Below are 22,751 nucleotides of genomic sequence, written 5' to 3'. Positions count from 1 at the left end.
CAGATGATTTTTCAAAAGAAACTAGGCAAGACAGAAGGGCTTGACAAAAAAATATTTGACAGGATGAAGACCCAGGATCTATAACCAAGAACAATTTATCCATCAAAGCTATCATTTAGAGTTGAAGGACAGAAAAAGAACTTCCCAGACAAAAATAAGCTAAAGGAATTTATCACCACCAAGCCAGTATTACAGGAAATGTTGGAGGGAGTTCTTTAAGAACAAAAAACACGTATCGAAAACAGGAATGGTAACAACTACCTTCCTATCAATAGGTACCTTAAATGGAAAAGAATTAAGTGCTCCAACTAAAAGAGTGGGTGAATGGAAAAGAAAACAAGACCTCTACATGTTACCTATAAGAGACTCACTTCAGATTAAAAGACACACACAGTCTAAAAGGAAGGAGATGGAAAAGATATTGCTTTGATGGACCTAGAAGATATTTAAGTCAGAGAAGGTTAAACACTATAGGATTTCACTTATATGAGGAATCTAAGGAATAAAAAGAACAAACTAATCAAAACAGACTCATGAATATAGTGGACAATTTGGTGATGGACAGAGAGGAGGAGGGTTTGGGGGGCTGAGAGAATGGGGTGAAGGGTTAAAGAAGTACAAATTAGTAGCTGATAGATGGTCATAGGGATGGGGAGCACAGCATAAGGAATGTAATTAGCATGAATACGTTGGCTAGATGGAAGGTCGGGGAGGGAGGGATAAATTGGGGTGATCATTTTACGAACTATATAGATGTCTAACCAATAAACTGTATACTTGAAACTAATTAAAATCAATAAATTAAAATATATATATATAGCCTTAACCGAGTGTTTCAAGTAGCAATACTTAAAGATACTTATATAACACTTGAGCTAATGTTGATGCAGTTTCATTGGTCTGTGATCTATATATCTATCATCTTCTAAACATGACTACTTTATACATATTAATGGGACCTATCTTCAGTTTCTTCTCTCCCTTTTTATTTTTCCCTTTTGGTTTTCCTTTTTGTGGCTTAAGGTCACCAGTTCCTTAGGTACAATCAAAACACTTTCATCATGGCTGCACTGAAGAGCATATTGGTTTGGAGTGACGGGGCTACTTTCCTCATCTCTTAACCCACTAAAAGTATCATGATAGTCTACGGCCATGCTACCCTGAAGAAGCCCAATCCTGTCTGATCTTGGAAGCTAAGCAGGATCAGGCCTGGTTGGGAGACTATCTAGGAAGACCAGGTGCTGTAGGTGTAAAAAATTTTTTAAAAAAATGTAACCTGACAAGGTCCTTGCAATCTGTGAAGTCAAACAAGGTATTGCTTGCCTAAAAATAAATAAATAAATAAAATTTAAAAATAAAAAATTAATAAAAGTATCATGATAAAGGTCATGCAGTTTCTGTTTCCTTATGTTCATAGCTTTGTTACACTGGGCTCACTCTCCCTTGAGGGTTTCCTTCTTTGCTTGTAAGTTACATACATCATCTTCTAAGTTTAAAATTATGTTCAGTTTATGCTTACGACAGTTCTGAACAGCAACTTTATATTTCCCTCTTCATCTAATATCACTGACTAGTGACACTTGGAAGTCTGTCAGGTAGTACTTGTTTAGCATACTGTTAAAAGAAGCAACAGGCATGAGGACAACACCTACAGAAATAGGGATGTGCAGAGCTTTAGCACAACGTTTGTCCCACCTTAAGTTTTTGTCTGTGTCATTGAGGTACCTATTCTTTATTTTCTGTGACTTCCCAGGCCATGAAAAAGATTCAGAAATGGATTTTAGTGTACTCGGCTGTAAGGGTAAGTGTGGTTATGGAATATGTGTTGAAATGCAAGATTCCCAAGAAAACCAGAGTCACTCCTGTGATCCACATGACAAAGCTTACTGGGCTCTGGGTAGTAGCCTCCTATAGTCCCTTCTCAGGCATGGTGGGAAAGAGATTCAAGGTCAGTACCAGAACCTATAGCACCTTCTTCGCACACAAGGGAATTAGACTTGGTGACAAAGGTGCTATTCTGGCTTGAATTTAAGGAAAGCCCGGAATCTGGTTCTTCAAAAAAGGTGAGAAAGTTCCATTGGATCAAAACCTTCTTCAGTAGCCAAAGGCATTAAATTTATCTCATCAAATATGTGTATATGAAGGCCATACAGAAGGTTTTGGCTTGTTAGAGTCCTCATCTGATGGTCAAAAACTGGAAGAAAGCCTGTCAGATTAGTTCCAGAAAGGATCCATTCAGGATTGGTGGTACCAGAATTAAACTGCAGAAATGGTTCCTGTGGCTGTGAAGTCCTTGCTACTGATCTCTTCTAAGTGTATTGTCAGGACACAACAATATGGCTCATGGAGATTCACATCATGACTTATAACCTGGCTAAAATTTACGTTATCATGTGCTGAAGAATTCATGCCATCGTTGATACTTCCTGGAAGAGGAGGAATATCTCCCAGTGATGTTCCCTCTAGTGAATTTTCAGGCTGTGACGAAAGCAACTTAAATAAGTCTTCCAGAAAGATGTGTCGATCCCATTTAAATGTCTCTCATTTCTAGATTCAATGGTCCTTTCTGTCACCCACTCGGGTTTATCTGCTATTTTATTTTCTTCTTCATTCTTCCGCTGTAGTGGTTTTTCCTTCTGAGCTGACAAACACTCTTTGCTCATTTTCCCCATGCTGGGAACTGTGACCCATAGATCTTAGTATTTGATCCGCCTCGCTTGCGCGTCCACTGGCGTCCAGCACTTGAGCCATGGGTTCCGCGGGTGCCTTCTCCTCTTCTCCAGCGGCCAAGGGCTACTTGGAGCCGCTGGGGGATCCCCGCGAACTCTCCTCCCCCCACCCTTCCCCCGCAACCCTGCACAGCCTGGCTGCAGCCATCCGCGCTGACGCCGGCTCCTCCCACTAATGAGGCAGCGGAGGCGCCAAGCAACCCATGGGCCCCCGTCGGCGTCCCCAGGGTCCCCGGCCACCACACTGAGCACCGACCATGCCCCTTCGCGGGTGCGCGGGATGAATGGGACCCCTAGAGCACGCACCTCCGGGCCCCTGGACCTCTGGCTCCACTGCGGGATACCGCTCCCAGCGGTCCGCGCATCTCCACCTTCCCGAGGCCCAGAAGGGGCAGAGCGCGTCTACTTTTTAATTTCATTTATTTTATTTTTTGGTTCTTTTTATAATTTCTATTTCTCTGCCAAGAATTTCTATCTTTTCATTCATTTCAAGTATGTTTACCATTAGCCCATGAAGCATAGTTACCACAGCTGCTTTCAAGTCTGATAATTCCAAAATTAGGGTCATCTTGAGGTCGGCATTGTTAATTGTCCCTCAAGAACTGGTTACACTTTCTTGTTCGTGTGTGCTGTTAATTTTCCTTTTATTTATTATATTATATTATATAATATAATATAATTGCCATACATATTATATTAGTTTCAGGTGTGTACAACAACGATTTGATATTTTTCCTTTTTTTTATGCCAAGTAATATTAGATTGCATCCTGGAAATTTTTAATATTATTTTGTATAAGCTCTGGGTCCAATTAAAGTTCTCTGAAAAATGTTGTGTTTTGTTGTGTTGTGTTGTGTTGTATTGTGTTTTGTTTTGTTTTGTTACAGCAGGCAATAACCCCGGTAAGGTTCAGACTGCTAGTTCTTCTTCGCCTTCTGTGGGCAGGAGCTTCTCTTGCAGTTCTGTTCTTGAAGTCTTTTCTGTGCTGCATTTGGGCCTGTCCCATGCATTCACAGCTCAAGTGTGAGCCCGTGATGTGTATGGGCTCACACACAGAATTAGGTGATCTCCTTTAATTCTCTTCTCCTTCTGAGTCCTTCCACACTCTCAGGCTCCCATGAACACCTTTTTGGTTCCTCTGGCCAGAAAGATTGGATTTCAGTTGGAATTTTAGTTGCCTACACTGCCACTAACGTGCAACTCCGCAACTAGGGCTCACTTTCAGACCAAAGCTGAAAGAGGAAAAAAAATGAAGATTACACACACATACATTTCAGTCCTCTCTTCTTGCTTCTTCTTTCCAGAAAGATGGAGTCTCTATCATAAGTTTAGCCTCTGTTCCCCCACCATACAATTTTACAACTGATACACATGCTCAGGTCAAAACTATGAGAGAAAAGAAGGGGAAAAACTCATCTCTACAATTGTAGATCTGCAATTGATCTTCATATGTTTACTTTCGGGATCTTCAGGTTATTGTTTTTTCTGTTGTGTCCAGAGTTTTTAGTTGTAATTCATAGGAGATAGAGGCTGTAGAGGATTTATTCCATTTTGGACAGAACCAGAAGCCTCACTTTGATTATTCTTTATGTTTAAATTATTTGATTAAAAAGAAGAATGTTTTAGTTTATTCAACCTGATGTACAGCCCATTTTGGAATCTCTTTTATCTTCTGTCAGATATAATTTTTCCTAGGATTAAAGCAAGTTAGATAAGATTATTTGAAATGTGATGGTTGGGATGTCACATAGAAAGACTGAGCTCTACTAGTCTGCCAAACTGTAGTTCATCTTCAGTTAGTTCTGGCCACTCTGTTAGGCAAAGGTCACCAGAAATACATTCAGCTGGTTATGTCACTGGGATTTGGCCCAGTGTTGATTTTTTTTAATGCTATTATTAGTGGGATTAGCCTCTTAATTAATTAGAGAATTTAAAAATTCTGTTTCCCCTGTTTTTTTGTATCTTAAGACCCATTAGGTTACATTGTTTTTGTGCCTGGGAATATCAAGTAGTTCTTAAAACAAACAAATAATTAATTAATTAATCTTTAATTGACTCCCAGAAGCCTGTGTAAGGGAGAGAGCCTGTTTTATGCCTTTTCACAGTTTCTCTTAGCCTATGTTCAGGTCTGGATTCTCTAACTGCTCAGATGCAAGAAAGAAAGGCAGATGATGAGGGAAGAGACGACTCTCCATGTATTAGTCAGTCAATCAAATTCAATCAGCAGACCCTACCAACACTGGATAAGTCATCTAATGCTCACTCTCCCATGTGATACTTTGGCAATACATCAGTGGGTCTGAGTGGTTAGATAGACAGCTCCTGATGGATCCCTCCTGCAGCCTTGGTGTGTGGCTGAGCAGTCTGAAGCCCCCTAACACGCTCTTTATATCACACTTCTCCAAGCACTGAGGCAGGCATTTTCATAAATGTTATCTCAATTCATGGACAAAGACTTGTCTGGGTGCCAATTTGGGGCCCTAGAGGACCCTGGGCTACTTCATAACTGAAAAATCTGCTTGGTCTAAAATGAAAGTTGATAGTCAGCATGTATAGTGGTCTGGGATTTACTTTATTTTATTTTACCATTCTTATCATTTCAAATGCTTGAATCTCTTAATTTTGGAAAAAGGCTCTACTTTCAGCTCACGGTTCTCCAGCAAACCTCTGCCTTGGGCAGAGTCCGTATTCTCAACAGCCTTCCTAACATCCTTATATGCCTGCTATCTAAGGGAAAACCAAAAATGCAAAGTCCAATAAAGAGGATTTCTATATCTGTGCCATATTGTCATCATGTCCTGCTGTGGACTGAATGTCTCTGTTTCCTTAAAACTCGTGTGGTAAAACCTAAACCTCATTTTGATGATATTTGGCCTTTGGGAAGTGATTGGGCTGTGAGGGTGATGTCCTCATGATGGGATTAGTGCCCTTCAGAAACAACTCCCTCACCCCTTCTACCACCTGAGGACAGACCAAGAAGGCCCTTACCAGACACTGAATCTTCCAGTGCCTTGATTTTGGACTTCCCATCCTCCAAAACTGTGAGGAACAAATGTTTATTGTTTATAAGTCAGCCAGCCAGTCTATTGGTATTCTGTTAAAGCAACCCAAACTGACTAAAGTCCCATCTTAATACTCAAAATAAAACCCTCAGTCACAAATGCCCAGGACTTCCTTCTTTCTCCCACATGGCTGAAGTCTTCACAACAACTGTGATATAGAACAGGGATATGAAAGTTATTTAAACTTTCATTCATTCAGCAAATACATAGTGCGTACTCTGTACTAGATACTTTCCTAGGCTCTGGGGACAAAACTGTGAATAAGACAGATAATCACTGTGCCCTTAATGAGCATACAATCTAGTTGGGAGACAGATAACTAACAAACAAAGTAATTACAAGTTGCGACAAGTACTACAGTGCCATGAAGGAAATGAGAGATCGTGAGATGGGGTAACTAGGGAAGCCACTTTAGATAGAGTAGTGAGAGAAGGCCTCTCTGAGTGGGGGAACTGTGAGCTAAGGCCTGAAGGATGAAAAGGAGCTGTCCAGGAAGAGCATTCCAGAAGGACTCACGAAGGCCCAAAGCAGAAAGGGTCTCAGTGTGCTTGAGGAATAGAATGGAGGCCAGTGTGGCTGGAGTGTAGTATGAAGGAGAATGACGAAAAAGGAGGATGGAGACGGGGCCCTGTCAGGCAGCACCTTTAGGCCACAAAAAGATCTCTGGATCTGGGTTTTATTATAATTGTCACAAGAAGCCATTTAAGGGTTTTGAGCAGGAGATGATCTGATTTCTGTTTTTAAAACTGCTGTACAGAGAATGTACTAAAAGGGGATAAGAGTATAAGGAAGCAGGAGAACTGGTCAGGGGGCTTAAGCAGCCATCTGGGAGAGACATAATGGTGGCTCAGACTGGGGTTAAGGCTGTGGATGTGGAGAGAAGTAAATAGGTTTGAGATGTATGTTGGAGGTAGAACTGATAAACTTTAGAACACATTGAGAATTGCTTCTGGATTTGGGACCTAAGCAATTAGATAATGAGCAGATGGTGTGTCATTTACTGAGATGAGGAAGACTGAAGAGAAACAGGTTTGGAAGCGGGGACTTAAAAGCTCTGCTTTGGGTATGTTATGTTTGAGATACCATAAGACAGCCAAGTAGAGTTGTCGAGTAGATAATTAGATGAAAAGTTTGGAGTCGTGAACCCATAGACAGTATTTAAAGCCATGGAAGGAGAAGTAGTCTCCTAGGGAGAGAACCAGTATAGAGGAAAGGGGATGAAGTTTCCAGACCTGAGGTGCTCACATTTAAAAGATGAAGGAAGAGCCGGGGAAAAAAAAGACTGAGAGCCTGATACTATAGTGGGGAGACCAGGACAGTATGTTGTCACAGAAGCCATGTGAAAAGAGTATTTCCAAGATGGAGTGGTCATCCATGGCCAATGATGCTGAGAGGTTGAGTGAGAAGGGCCATGGACACATTCTTGGATTTGCCAACATGGAGGACAGAGTGACTTCAGTTTCTCCACCAGCAAAGTGTATTGTTCTGAGAATTATAGATCATAGAGAATTTATATCCAAGACCTCATCAGCCTGAGTTTAAATGATTTTACTTTTGCGGTAATACTCTAAAAGTGAGTCTAGTAAACTTTAATGTTTACTAGAATCACCTAGAGGTGGGCTTTTTAAAATACTGTTTTTCTGACTCAGCATGCCTGAGAATTTGTGTTCCTAACAACATTCCAGGTGTTGCTAAGCCTACACCTCTTTGACAAATAGGTTACCTTCTGCTCTTATTTTTGAGACTCCCTATGGCCTATATGTCCATGAATAGCCCTGGTTACTGCTTGCTGCTTCAGCCCAATGATGTAAAAGAAGCTAAAGTACCATTTGAGCTAAGCCCTGCAATACTTAGTCCCAAAAAGCCCCTCAGAGATGCCTCTCTGACTGAGTCACCCATGCCTGCTAGCCTCTATACCAGTCATGGGCAGCCAGGCACTTGCTGCCACTGCTAATAATGAAACCACAGATCTACCACTCAGTAGAGTTTGAAATCTTGCTAACAGCACTGTTTCTATTTCTTGGCTTAAATCCCAGAAGTCCTGAAGAAATAAAACTCTAGTCTATTGACTCCTAAAGGCCTGAATTATGCCTCTATGTTTCCCAAGATAGTAAAATTTGAGTGAAATGAAAGAGAATATATCCATCTTCATTAAACTCAGTTAGAGCTGTCCCACAGCAAAGGTGCCTGGCTCTCCAAGTGGGTCAGCTCACTCACCTCACACACGTACATTCCTCCAGAGTCACTTCCTTCTACCCCTACCTCAACTCACATGCAAGGGAACATACACTGTTACAGGGGCTCCCCCATAGGTCCTTTAGTTGAGTCTATGTCACTGGCCCCCCAATCCATTTTCACTTATAGAGATTTTCCTCTTGGGAAACTGATTGTCCTTTCCTGAAATCTAACTTTTGCTGGATATTCCTAACCTATCAGTCATGTTTTTATAGCCTTAAATCTCAGTGGGGTCAGGATTCTCATTCCCTCTGTTTTGTGCAATGGTAAGCTTACGAATAAATTTGTGGCTGCAAAAAGATACAAGGGATTCTACCAGAATACACCAAACTATAGCAACCAAGTCCCAAAAGCAAAAAGATGCATTGAGGAAGGGGCATTGTTAAACATCTTTCAGCAAGAGCTCAAGGCCCTGCACAGGCCTGTAAAACATAGCACATACATGGAACGGATGTTCAACAGATGATAGCTGTTACTATTCTTGCCTGTTTCTGCCCTATAAACTCATCCTTCTCCCCAAACTAGTTTCTCCTCAGGCTTTTTCTACTCATCCCAGGGCCTCAGACCTAATCTTAGCCATCATTTCTTCACACCCAGATGACTCCCAACTTCTGACTATTTAATCTCTCTTCCTCAGCATCTCTGTTCCTCCCACCCCACCCCATCCCTTGTCCATTTTGTCATGTCATTCCTTTGCACAAGAAACAATGGTTCCCTACTTGTAGTCATCCAAACTCCTCTCCCTGGCCTTTAAACTCTGCTCCCTTATCTATCCAATCTCAGCATTTACTCCTCCAAATTCATACAAACACATATTGAATGCCTTCAGGCACTGGGCCTCTGAAGATGAGCAAGACATCGCTGTTCTCAATGAGGGACATATAGAAAGAAGCAAATGAGCCACAAGCTAATCCCTTAACCATGTGACAAGGCACAGGCTGCTGGAATCCAGAGGTAACCAGTCAGTAGAATGTTTGAAGGTGGAGAAGAGGCGTGTTAAGCAGAAGAAACTACATGAGCAAAAAGCACAGGGGCTTGAGAAGTAAGACATGTTCAGGTTACTGAAGGTCATTCCACATTAAAGAGCAAAGAACTAAAGGGGACAGAGTGATAAATTTTCAGGACGAATAGGTAGGCAAGAGTAAGATTTGGAATATTAGTAGATATTAATAGAAACTTATAATTTATCCTAAAGGTGATGAACAATATCTAAAGGATTTTCAAAAAGGGAGTAAATTTTAATTTTACTATATAGATTTGCAATTGTTCTGATTCATAAATAAGTCCAAGTCAAGGGATGTGTTTACAATGTGTTTTAAAGATCTTACAATACAGAGAGATCACGTGTTTGTGGACATGGATGAAAAGCTAAGAAGGATGACCAGTATAGTTTCGATTATACTGTATATATAGGGGTCCATCCTGTATAAAACAATATTTAGCCAGCCTATCAGGGAAAAACTAAAGCCATTACTCGTATAACCTCCCTTCATTTTGCATAATACTGTGTATCTGCAAAGAATCAATATTAATTCATACATCACTATGATGGACAACCTTGAAGAAGCAAGAAAGCTTCCAGTCAATATAGGATACTCCAAGTGAATTATGACTCTTCTCATAAGCTGGATCTAAATTATATGAATTGAAAATATTTTGAGTAGCTGTATACACAAACATGGTATAAAAGTCAAACACTATAAACCAGTGAAAAATGAGCTGCTTCCCATGCCACCTAGTAGTATCTCCTGCCCACCTTGTCCCTCCATAAAGGCAACTACTGTTCAGATCTCTTCTAAACTCGTCTAGAGATCTTCTGTCATATACAGATTGTCATGTCATGTCATTCCTTTGCACAAGAAAAAATTATTCCCTACTTGTAATCATCCAAACTCCTCTTCCTGGCCTTTAAATCCTGCTCTCTTATCTATCCAATCTCAACATTTACTCCCAGAATAGATATTCTATTATATACAGGTAATATTTTCTAGTGCTTGCACATGTTAATACACTGAGGTATACAGTACAAAGCACATCATTCTTCTTCATGGTAGCATAGAACTTTATTGTATGGCTATACTCCTTTGTATTCAGCATTATAGTAGTGACAGGCATTTAGATTGTATCATATCCACATACATATGTCATTTTCGCTCATGTGTGAACACAAGTACAGGATAAACTTCTAGATGTGGAATGCTGGATCAAAATGTAGAGGTTTTTTTAAAACTTATTTTTATATAATAAAAGTAATACATAAATACAACAGAATTTGAATTAGTACAAAAAAAAATACAATAAAAGGTCTCCTTTCCACTTCAGACTTCTATCTCCACTATGCTTAGTTAACCACTGTTAATAGATTCTCTAGAAAATGTTTTATGCAAAAGCAAGTGTGAGTATGCGTGTGTGTGTTGTTTAGATTTTACTTGCATTTTAGAAAGAGAAATTAGTTTGGAAAGTAGGCTAAAGAAAGGGTAAGACAGCAAACTGAAGAAGAGGCTGTGGCAGCAATCTAGAAAATAAGCAACGAGTGATAAAGGCCTCAACTAAACAGGAGCAGTGGGAATGAAAAAGAAAAATGTAGATTCAAGGGATATTTAGAAGGTAAAGTCAATAGGATTTCATAAGTATTTGATGGTGGAAGATGAGGAAAAGAAAGGAGTCCTCATTAACTCTCCGACTTCTGACCCCAGTAACTGGATGAAAGGTGGGTGGTGCCATCCACTGAGACAAAAACTTCAGGAGAAGAAAGAAGTGTTGGAGACAAGTGATAATTTTAGTTTTGGGTATGCTGAATTTAAAGTGCCTCTGAAACATTCAACTGAAGATCCTATAGGCAATTAGACAGAGATCTGAGTCAGAGATACAGATCTGAGAGTCACCACATGGAATTAATTCATAGTCAAAACCAAGGAAATGGAGGAAATAACCCAGAAAGGGAAAATAGAGTGAGAAACAATGAGGGCTGAGAAGTGAATCCTGGGGAACATCAACAGTTAAGTGAGGGATAGAGAAAGAACCTGCAAAGGAACTAGAGAACTGGCAGTCAGAGAATTTGAAAGGGCACCAAGATAGAATTTTGTTTGTTGAACCATGGGAGGGGGAGTTTTAAAAAAAAAAGAGAAAATGGCGAATGAAGGCCAATGTTTGCATAATGATTTGGAGTTGGACAGATCTTGATGTGACTCTTGACTTCACCACTTACCTGCAATGACACTTTGGACACATCGTTAGAACATTACAAGCATTTGCAAAAAGAAGTTAATAATATTACTTATCTAATAGAGTTACCATGAAGATTCATTTGTATGTAAAGCTGTTAGCACAGTGCCTGGCACATAAAAAACTATCAATAAATGCTGGTTAATAATAAGAGAAAAAATAAGCACTGAAAAGGATCCATCTAATTTAAAACTAACACTCCTACCACAGTAATTTCAGAGAAGCCGTGAGGATATAAATCCAAATGAAATATATTGAAGAGTATATGAGAGGTGAAAAAGTCGCCAACAAACTTGGCAATAATGATAAGTTGGGAAATTAGGTGTGCCAGAGGACAACAAAGAATTGAGCATAATGCCCCATGCCACTTTTTTTTTTTTAATCAATGAAGGAATCATATATGTTACTAGTCTTTGGGAAACAACCAGAGAGAGAGACAAGTTAAAAATACAGGAGACAGAGGGGATGATGGCTAGGATCAAGAAGGGACCACTCTTCGATGCTTCCATTGATTCTTCACTGTGGTTACTCCTGCCCAACATCACCTCCAATTCAACCTTTCTGAAATACAGCTTTGCAAATGTCACATCTTTTACCTCTTTGTCCCTGTTCCAAAGCCTTCAAGGAATATTTATTGTCCAAAAAATATTATTTGAATGCCTTCCCAACATTCAAGACCCTCCATAATCTTGCTCCAACCTAGTTTTATGATGTTTATTCTTTCTATAACCTATGGACTCTTCTCTAGTCAAATTTCCTTCCTCACCCCTTTAAATGTCTCCCTAATATAGCTTCTTTCCTTGTCTTCACTTAACTTCTTACCTCTGTCCTATTTGAGGTCAATTTAAGTCTCACTACCTTCAGAAAATATTTCCTGAAACTGCACAATTCACTGACTGCCTCTTCCTTTCTAACTCTCCTAGACCCAAGTGGAAGTTGCAACGCACCCCCCAAGTGATTTTTGTGTGTGTTTTGTTTTATTTGAGCTAGCTTCCAAATTTACAAATCAGAAATTTCCAGCTTCTTTTGAAAAATTGAAAGATGTGGTGATACTGGGTCTATATTCCCTCCTGGCAAGAATGGGCTGGAGTTGAGTGGTCACAGCTGGCTCGTTAGCTAGGGCATGCACTCGAGTTTATGCCTGCCTCACAGTTCTCATATATACATGTGACTGGCTCATGTAAGCATTTGGGTTTGTAACCCCAAGTCTAAACTATGGCTGGACACATGGTATACACTACCTGGTAGTTATTGATCTTTATATTTATCATGTGTTCTAGAAAAAGTTCCACGTGGGCAGTTCCACATTTTATGCCTTTTGGGGATTTCTCACAATGCCTAGCACAAACACCTAAAAACATAGGAGAATACTTAGTGTAAGATAAAGGATGATGATGTCGATAATGAGAACCTAGTCTTTTTGTTAACTAACCACATCAGTCAAAAAAAAAACTACAGTTACCTCATTCCGAAATTAAATACCAAGAAAAAATATTCTATACAAGAAAATTAAACTGCATAAGAAAGCATTGGGAATGAAGATGGGAAGGTAGTACCAGGAAGGTTGACTTCAGTGACACGAGCCCAGGTCTTGTAGCTAGAGCAAGAAGTTTGTAATTTATCCATTGTAATTAGTGGGTATTTCTGATTTCTATCCAAAGCTTCTTGCTGGAAGACTCCATTAGTCCTTATTTCCTCACTCATGTCAGACAGCTGAGACCCAAAGGCTGAAAAAAAAAAGGATGATGGATAGTGGCGATGGACACTGGGTTGGAAAAAGAACTAGCTACTCATGTGGCGGTTACCTTTTCTCTAATGTAGGGAAGTACAAACAGGAGCTACTCCCAACCTGTGGAGCCCACAGAGGTGGCTAGAGCTTCAGGGTGAAGGATAGGCCAGGATCTGAATCCAGATCATATTACTCCATAGTCAACACACCCTACCACTACACAAAGAGAGAAGGATTTACCATGAAGCTAATGAAGCTTAACCTTGGGGCCCCTTGCACAAGTCTTCTTCAAGGCTCTGAGCAGGACCTTAGTAGCATGTTCATGTGGTCATTATAAAATTTGTAAAAGTAAGATATTTTAATAGCAAATGCCTAAGAGCCATATTTTGGGTTTGGAGTTTTTTTGTTTGTTTGTTTTTTGACTCAGACTCTCTCTAATACCTTTCCCTTGTTGGGCATTTTTGGGATCTGGCTAAGAAGAAGTTAAGATGGGATACAATTATTTTGGGTTATATTTATATGGTTTACAGTCACTTTCATTAGAGTTAAATTATTGCTAGATATGCGGAGTTAGAAATGGCTTTCAAGAATACGCCTATTACCTACTGGGTAGATTCCTCTGGCATTATGACCCAAAGTTGTAGGGCCAGAGGTCATATCTTGATATAAGTGGCATATCTTGCTTGATATATATGGAAGAGAAACAAGATTAGAAATGTTTGGAGCCAGAAGCTGGTCTGTGAAAAGTTCTTCCAATCATCACACATGTAAAATTTTAAGTGGAGGATTCGGTTATCATTAACAAGCATCCAAGACAGACCTCAATGATCTCTGCCTCCTGTTATTCATGCCCTTATTCGGTCCCCTCCCACATTATGTCAGGGGTGCTCTGTGTGATAGTAGAATTTGGAAGAAGTGATATTGTATGTCACTTCTAAGGCTAGATTATAAAAAAGCGTTGCATTTACAGCTTCTGGCCTGGTGTCTCTCTGTCTCTGTCTCTGTCTCTGTCTCTCTCTCTTGTGTGTGTGTGTCTCTCTCTCTCTCTCTCTCTCTCACACACACACACACACACACACACACACACAGCCAGCTACCCATATTATGAGCGGCCCCATGGGGAGGCCAACCTGGAGAGAAATTGAAGTCTCTTGTTAACGGCTATATGAATAAGCTTGGAAACTAATCCTCTAGCCCCAGTCAAGCCTTCAGATGACTTGTAAACCTGGCCAACAATTTGATTACAACCTCATAAGAGACCCTGAGCCAGAACCACCCAGCTACGCTGCTCTCAATTTCCTAACCCACAAAATCTGTGAGATAAAAAATGTTTATTGTTTAAAGCCACTAAATTTTAGGATAATTTATTGTGTAGCAATAGATAACTACACATCTAGTAAAAATGGCAATTCTTGCCTGGTCAGGAATATATTCAATAATCCAATAATAATTCAACAAAGTCCTAGTGCTTATACACATAAGAAATTTGATAGAATTTTCATAACATTATCAATAAGTTATGGAGTTGAAAATTTCCTAAACTATCATTGATAAAATTATTTTTATTAAAGATATTTATTGTTAAAGGAGTGATTTATTTATTGTTTATAGAGAATTTTACAAAATTGTTGTCATATGAAGAGGCAAAAAGTATGCAGCTAAATATATAAAAATGTATTATGGAGGCTTATAGATTTATTAGTAAAAATGTGACTTTTTGAATTTATATGATACGAAGTTGGTTTTTAATATGTAATTTGTTGTCATCTCCTCTCTTATAAATGAATATTCATTTTTGAATTAATTTTGTCTCAATAATTTTGTATTCTTTTTCTAGTGGACTTATAAAACCTTTGCTCTCACATTAGCTATCATAAAATCTTGTCAAATTTTTACTGAAGAGGTCTAGAGCTTGTTTGAAATTCGTTTAGATTCAAGGTGGGGTTTGAGTAGGAGGAATCTGGCATTGTGCCCTTGCTCTAAATACTTTATGCCCTTATAACATGGAAGCCCACATCCACCCCTAAGAATTCTGTTTGTGTACATTGGGGGGATCCCCATGGGTACTCTTCCCTGGCCTTTGGAGGATATCCTGACTAGTTCTCCTTCCTTTTAATAGCCTCAGGCTTTTAACTTCTGCCCTCTTCAATGTCTGTATTACGCTATTAGTTTTATTTTTCCCCCTTAGGAGAGACTAATAAAAACTGAAACATGATTATTTCCATCAAAGAGGAACTGGTGAAACTTATTGTAAAACAGCTTTATTATGATATGGGTTAAAAATAATATGGTAAGTCTCTAAGCACTGATGACCATTAAAAGATATTAGAAATAAATTGGAAAATTAAAAAAAGCAAATTACAAAAAAAAAATACTATATTTCATTCATTTTAAGATGTGTATTCTTTCCAAATTTACCATCTCTGACCAATAGGCGCTATGAGTTTAATTGGCAGGGGTTTTTTTTCTTTCAGATGTCTGTGAAATAAGATGCATCTTACAATTATACCTTAGATTTGGTGAACTCTAACCATACATAGCATACCAGTCAGACCAGGACTGCAGCTTGGAAAGCCCTAAACTGGAAAGCCTATCAGCTGTTTAGAAAGCCCTGTGTTAAACTGAAAAACTCAGGTATTGTAACAGACAGAAATTGGTTACCAGGAATCTGCTTGTTAGGTCTAGTTGATATGGCAATCACAGAGTTGTCATGTAAGACAGGGACTGGATCTAGTATTCTAATGTTGTGACTTCTCACTTTGAAAGAAGATAAAAGCCCAGGTGTAAGGAGACTCAGGACAGAGTCATGGGCTAGCTGGACTTCTTCACAAAGCCCAAGAGGAAATAAAAGGTGCCTGGAATCCCATCTGCTTTACCATCAAGAGTACCCTTTCTTAGTAACAGAACTGTATCCTTTAAAGCTCAGTAAAACGTTGCCACCTAAGCAGGTTCTGTTGACCCTCTAAGCCAGCGAGATTTTAGGCTCTTATTAATTTATCACCGTTTTATATTTAAGTATATTTGCACGCAAAAAAGTTAGAAAGAATATATGCTAAATTAATGAGAGTATTTCTCAGGAACGAGATTAATGAAGGCTTAAACTTTCTACTCTCTATATATCTGTATTATTTACATTTTTTGAAAACTATTCACATGTATTATTTTTATAAGTGGAGAAACAAGGTAAAAACATTCAAATGGGAAAATACAGGTTAATGTTAATAATTAAGTCAGGAGGCCACACCTAACGTTCTTCCTTCTCATGCCGCAAACCTCATGAACTTTTTAGTGAGCTTGAATTTTATCCAATACAAAAATTTGTTTTAAGAAATTTAACTCCCTCGAAGCCAATTTCACTTCTTCAAATAAAAATAAATGCACAAATCCTTCAATATTGCATAGGAAAAGTAGTTTATTTCTAAATTGGATATCTACACGATTGGGATCATTTATTCATTAAGCAAACACTTCTGGTAAGAATAAACTGAGCGCCTATTGTCCAGTAGACACAGCTCTCGCGACTTTCTCGTTTGTTACCTTATTTAATGAAAAAAAAAACTTTTAAAAAAATCCAAAATAATAAAAATTAAATAAAACTTTTAAAAAAATCAAAGATTCTTTCAAGAAACCCATAACTTTCTAAAACGCGTTCCGCGGAAAGAGCGGGCCCCAAAGGCTTAGCACCTCCCCTCTCACGTGACCCTGTGACCGAGGCCGCCATCTTACGCATCGCCTCATAGAGGAAACTACATCTCCCAGAATCCTTGCGCTTGCGTCGTGCTGGCACTTTTACCGCTCCGGTCTTAGAGCTGAGCCTGTAGCCGGGCGCCATCTTTGACGCTGGCAGTATTGGGTTTCTGCTGGTGGTGCTGCTGGGAGGACGGCGGACGGCAGCGACTAAGAAAGAAGAAAGACGTGGCAGCAAGCAGGAATCGGGGATAGTGTCGTCGTTTCGGTAAAGTTTCTGTTCTCTGGTAACTAGACCCGTTTTTTGATTCCCAGGTGGCTTGGGACCGGGGAAGTGGGGGAGAGGGCGAGGGGAGTGGCCGCGGCCTCCCCCCTCGCCCCTGGGTCGCGGCCTACCCCGGGAAGCCAGCGGGTCCTTCGGCCCCGCCGTAACAACACCCCTCCCCCCCCTCACCGCTGCCCTCGCCGGGGCGGGCCGGGAGTCCCGGATTCCCGTTCACGATTCTCGTCCACCCCACCCCACCCCCACCCCAGCCCACCTCACCGCCCACGGCGCCTGCTCCCTTCCCAGCCAATCGTCCTCCCCGCCCCCACATCCGGTGTTGGCGAAACTAGGAGCCCTGGGCAGGCCCCGAAAGCCTACTTGCTCCTGGACTGCTGGAGTCAGAACTGACACTAAATTGCTTTCTTCGGGGCCACGGTTTCCCTAGTTTAGCGGATCCCCCACGCCTAAATTAACCATAGTGCCAGGAGCTGAATTTACCTACTCTGATTCCTCTCCAGGGTCCCACTACTTTGGAGGTTTTCTCAAATCCACATACAGAAAGCCACCGACCTTATTCCGGTATCCTACACCCCTTTCCTCCCTTAATTACACTCCCACCCCCAGCCCTCAGCATCGGAGTCAAGAGCAACAGGGACTTACGTTCTCCTTGTAGGATTGATGAAACCGTAATGAAGAACACCCCCTAAACTCCCATAATCGGTGCGGATTCCGATGGGGAAGGCCCATATTGTTGACATCTTCCAGGCCTTGTTTCTGGACCTTGAGAAGGAGGCTGTGGAACTAGTGATAGCGATGCTTTTTAGGGTAAATGTATGTAGGTATTGACGGAAGGGGAGGGATCAACCGAGAAGGCATGGAAGCTCATATTTTGTTTTTTGCTGCTCATATAGAGTCCAGCTAATGAGTTACTTATTTAAAGGCCTAAAAGCTTCTCCAGTCTAAAAATGTCAGAAAATAATTTGGAGTAGTTTTCAGTCCAAACTAAATTGAATATGCATCTTGTGACCTTGTTTTTTAATTTTACTCTCAAAGCATATATTTTTTTTTTTTTTAGCCACCCACATTTTTTAAAATTATATTACTTTTAGAGCTGAAAGGGGCCAGCTAGCATTTGTTAATGACCAGTATGTGGAGTCTAATTTACCTTTCCAGAATTTACTTTTGGGATCGTATTGGCAAATCACAGTCCTAAGTGATGTTTTTGTTTAAATGAAGTTTCTTGAAAATAATTAGTTTCAGAATTAAGGGAAATTGATGTGGCTATTATGAGGCATCATAAAAATACATATTTTAAAAGCTAAAGGCATTTTAAGTAGATATAGTTCTTCTGATGAAGCAGAAAGAACAAGGGCCTGGGATTTAGAAAACTTGGCTTCTAACTGCTTTGACCAGCTCTATGACTCTGGGAAAGTGGGCCTCAGTTCTTTTTTCTATAACATGAGATTGGACAATTTGAATTCAGAACTCAAAGTTGGAAGGGATCTTAAAGCCCTCTGAGAAAGAGTTTGGGAATGTTCTCCATTGCTGTCACTTTTCCTCCAAAAATAACCTGGCTTGGAAGTCATGGATCCAAAGGGAATTTGACTCTCCATAGAAATTGGAGAAAAGGAAATGCAAGTAGAGAGGAACAACTGTATTTCTGCATGAGTAATAAACCCACTGTCAAATTCTGGTACAAATTTTGGAGACATAAAGAGAATGAGTGTATGTACCCTAAGTGTACCAGTTTCATCACTCTCTCCTGGCAAAAGATGCAGCACTTGTAATGGTGCTGGGATTCTGGGATGTGTTTCTATTAATTCCAATACAGATAAAGAAGATGCTGTAGAGAGGAGGATGGTGGCAGAAGGAATGGATAAAGAGGCAAAATTGCCTGCTAAAAAGAAAAGAAAGAAGGGTTTGCGACTTAAGGGGAAAAGGCGACGAAAGAAACTAATCCTTGTGAAAAAATTTAGTAAGGATTTGGGATCTGGGAGGCCTGTTGCAGATGCCCCTGCTTTGTTAGCCTCCAGTGCCCCTGAGCAGGATGAAGAACGCCTTTTTGAAAGCAATATAGAAAAACAGATTTATCTACCTAGTACGAGAGCCAAGACCTCCATTGTGTGGCACTTCTTTCATGTCGACCCCCAGTACACCTGGCGGGCTATTTGTAACCTCTGTGAAAAAAGTGTTAGCAGGGGTAAACCAGGCAGCCATCTCGGGACATCTACCCTTCAGCGACATCTGCAGGCAAGGCATTCACCTCACTGGACCAGGGCCAACAAATTTGGAGTCACTGGTGGGGAGGAGGATTTTACTTTGGATGTACCTTTATCTCCCTCTTCTGCCGGCAGCAATGGAAGCTTTGAATATATTTCTACTGATCCATTAGATGGTAATAGAATGGGTAAAAAACATGATAAATCAGTATCTGATGCCCTGAGAGCGGAAAGGGGGAGATTTCTCATCAAAAGTAACATTGTCAAGCATGCCTTAATTCCTGGAACAAGAGCCAAGACGTCTGCAGTTTGGAATTTTTTTTATACTGATCCCCAGCACATCTCAAGAGCTGTGTGTAACATATGTAAAAGAAGTGTGAGCCGGGGTAGGCCAGGTTCTCACTTAGGAACTTCAACACTTCAACGACACCTGCAGGCCACGCATCCCATCCATTGGGCTGTCGCCAACAAAGACAGTGGTGCAGTTGGAAATGGATTAGATGAGGCTGAGACAGAGAGAGATGATCTCTTAAGTGATACTTTGCATGGAGAGAAGTCTACAGGGAGCCAAGATTTAACAACTGAAGACCTTAGTGACTCTGACTCAGAAGAACCTCCTGTGTTAGAGGTTGAAAATAGATCTGAGAGTCCTGTTCTTATTGCAGAGCAAGATACCCTGATGTGTGCCCAGGAGAGAGAAACAACATACTGTGAAAATTCAGTCTCAAGTCGAATAAGTCAGGCAATTATTCAGATGATTGTGGAGGATATGCATCCTTACAACTACTTCTCAACCCCAGCTTTTAAGAGGTTCATGCAGATTGTAGCCCCGGACTATAGGTTACCATCTGAAACGTACTTCTTCACTAAAGCTGTACCTCAATTATATGATTGGGTCAGAGAAAAAATTTTCTTAACTTTGGAGAATGTTCAAAGCCAAAAGATCCACTTGACTGTAGACATATGGACCCATGATCCATCCACTGACTATTTTATTGTGACTGTGCACTGGGTCTCCTTGGAAACTGCACTTTCTTCCAATAATGGCAGGATCCCCAACTTTAGAAAATGGGCAGTGCTTTGTGTAACAGGTTTTGCCAAAGACTGTTTGGTAACCAACATTTTACAAGAATTAAATGACCAGATTGGTCTGTGGCTTTCTCCTAATTTCCTCATTCCTAGCTTCATTGTTTCTGATAATTCCTCTAATGTGGTACATGCAATCAAAGATGGCGGTTTTACCCATGTGCCGTGCTTCCTACATTGTTTAAATGTAGTCATTCAGGATTTTTTCTGTGAGCACAAAAGCATTGAGAATATGCTAGTGGCTGCTAGGAAAACGTGTCATCATTTCAGCCATTCAGTCAAGGCCCGTCAGATACTGCAAGAGTTCCAAAATGATCGCCAACTTCCATGGAAGAATTTGAAGCAAGATGAAACTGGCCATTGGATTTCTACTTTTTATATGTTAAAATGGCTCTTGGAGCATTGCTACTCAGTTCACCATAGTCTTGGTAGAGCCAGTGGAGTTGTACTCACCTCCCTTCAGTGGACTCTAATGACTTATGTTTGTGATATTCTTAAACCATTTGAGGAGGCCACCCAAAAAGTGAGTGTGAAGACCACAGGATTGAATCAGGTGCTACCCCTAAACCATCATCTTCTACTTTCCCTGCAGAAACTCAGAGAAGAATTTCAAGTTAGAGGTATTACACAGGCCCTCAATCTGGTGGATAGTTTATCTCTAAAACTTGAAACTGACACCCTACTAAGTGCCATGCTCAAATCCAAGCCCTGTATCTTGGCTGCTTTGTTAGATCCTTGCTTCAAAAACAGTTTGGAAGACTTTTTCCCTAAAGGTGCTGATTTAGAAACTTATAAGCAGATCTTGGCAGAAGAAGTTTGTAGTTATATGGAATCTTCACCAGAGGTTTACCATGTTGCAACTTCAGAAGCTTCTGGTCCTTCAGCTATAGTAGAAGCCGATTCATTTACCTCATCTATAAGAGAAGGCACCTCCAGTTCAGGGTCTGTTGATAGCTCAGCTGCAGATAATGTTACCTTTGGAGGCAAAAGCTTCATGTTTCCTTCTGCTGTAGCAGCAGTAGATGAGTACTTCAAAGAGAAGTATTCAGAGATCTCAGGAGGTGATGACCCTTTGATTTACTGGCAGAGAAAGGTGAGCATATGGCCAGCTTTGACCCAAGTTGCCATTCAGTATCTAAGTTGCCCCATGTGTAGTTGGCAATCAGAATGCATCTTTACTGCAAATAGCCACTTTCATCCAAAGCAGATCATGAGTCTGGACTTTGACAATATAGAACAGCTGATGTTTCTGAAAATGAACTTGAAAAATGTTAACTATGATTATTCTACATTGGTTCTGAGCTGGGATCCTGAGAATGAGGTTGTTCAAAGCAATGAAAAGGAAATATTATCTTAATTTTTTTTCTTTTTTCATTTAAAATGGGCGACATTGCTATGTATCTTAGTTGCTATAGTTGTTAAATATAGTTAAACTAATTCTTTATACACAAATCTGGGGAAACCTGAAAACACAAAAAAAGCCGAAAATTCCTCAGAGGTAATACAGTGTTGACAAAGTGAAGATTAATGATTTCACAGTAACTCAATATAGCTGTCACTCAAAATTTTATTTTTACCAGTTAAAAGATGTTTTTCATAAAATATAGTGTAGCATTGAAAGGCCTTAGGCAATTTCTGACTGATAGACTGAACTAGTAATTGGTTTTAAGTAAAAATTTTTCCCACCATGGAAAGTTTGATTACTCTGAAAGCAATGACAGAAAAAGATGTACTAAGCTGGTATTCCTCTCCCTCTTCCCCCTCATTTTTCTATTTCTTTAAATAGAAAATAGGAGATCTGAGAGTCCTGTTCCTGTTGCAGAGCAAGATACAGCTTGGCAAAAAAAAAAAAAAAAAAAACTCATGAAATTGTTTTATATTTGGAAATTTCTAATTGCCTCCTCATACTGGTCAGCTTTATAATTTCAACTTAGTGTGATAGTTACCCTTTATATTTAGAATTGGATCTAAAGAAAAGGGAAACAAAAAATTAGGAAAAATTACTTTTAATCTTTGAATTGCCTTTTCTTAACCCTTATAAAATAGTATAAAAATATTGTTTAAGTACTTTTGCCAAATTATGGGTAAATGGCATAATGTAAGTTTACAAAATTTCAAAAGATTGAATGGGAATTAAAATGAAAGCCCCATTCATAAGCATACTTTGACAAACCTAGTATCTATTTTCTAAAGAATGTTTTTTTAATATTAAGTGATCTTAAATGTCTTTTAAAAATATAGTGAATGATCCATAGTACTATATTCTTAACTGTGAGATTGTTTTGGCCTCTATTCTTAACTAAAAATAAGCGGTATTTTTATGTGTTAGGAATCATTTCCTCACTGGTAAAATAAGAGAATTGATCTCTGATCTTTAAGGTCTTTTTCCACTCTCAAAGTATGTTTCTGTGATTGAGTGGGAGGCCAGAGATTGATGACTTTTAGTAAAAGTCTATTCAAAGTTTCAGACTGAATAACTAATGTAAGATCCCAATTTTTCCTTTTTTTCATTTT

The 22,751-nt window shown here is 39.8% G+C and overlaps 2 protein-coding genes and 1 pseudogene across 8 annotated transcripts in view; 2 read left to right on the top strand and 1 right to left on the bottom strand.

The window, feature by feature from the left end:
- Window positions 1-989: 989 nt before the first annotated feature.
- Window positions 990-17,263, bottom strand: LOC120617997 (nuclear factor erythroid 2-related factor 3-like; annotated as a pseudogene).
- The window catches only part of ZC3H11A (zinc finger CCCH-type containing 11A), a 34,597-nt gene continuing 28,630 nt past the window's right edge, over window positions 16,785-22,751 (top strand). For 3 of the 7 annotated variants that reach the window (XM_039881859.1, XM_039881858.1, XM_039881855.1), the window contains exon 1: window positions 16,791-16,954. The gene's annotated coding sequence lies outside the window, so the exon portion shown is untranslated. Of the gene's footprint in view, window positions 16,955-22,751 lie in introns of all 7 variants that reach the window. The other 4 variants (XM_039881857.1, XM_039881853.1, XM_039881860.1 and 1 more) reach the window with 2 other exon arrangements.
- ZBED6 (zinc finger BED-type containing 6) lies at window positions 16,949-22,133 on the top strand. Its single transcript, XM_039881852.1, has one exon. The coding sequence runs from the start codon at window positions 18,652-18,654 to the stop codon at window positions 21,592-21,594; it is 2,943 nt and encodes a 980-aa protein (XP_039737786.1). The 5' UTR covers window positions 16,949-18,651; the 3' UTR covers window positions 21,595-22,133.

This window comes from Pteropus medius, unplaced genomic scaffold, assembly GCF_902729225.1.
Source record: "Pteropus medius unplaced genomic scaffold, Ma_sr-lr_union100, whole genome shotgun sequence".
NCBI lineage: Eukaryota > Metazoa > Chordata > Mammalia > Chiroptera > Pteropodidae > Pteropus > Pteropus medius.
Note: the sequence above shows the minus strand (reverse complement) of the source record. Positions and strands in the feature narration are given on the sequence as shown.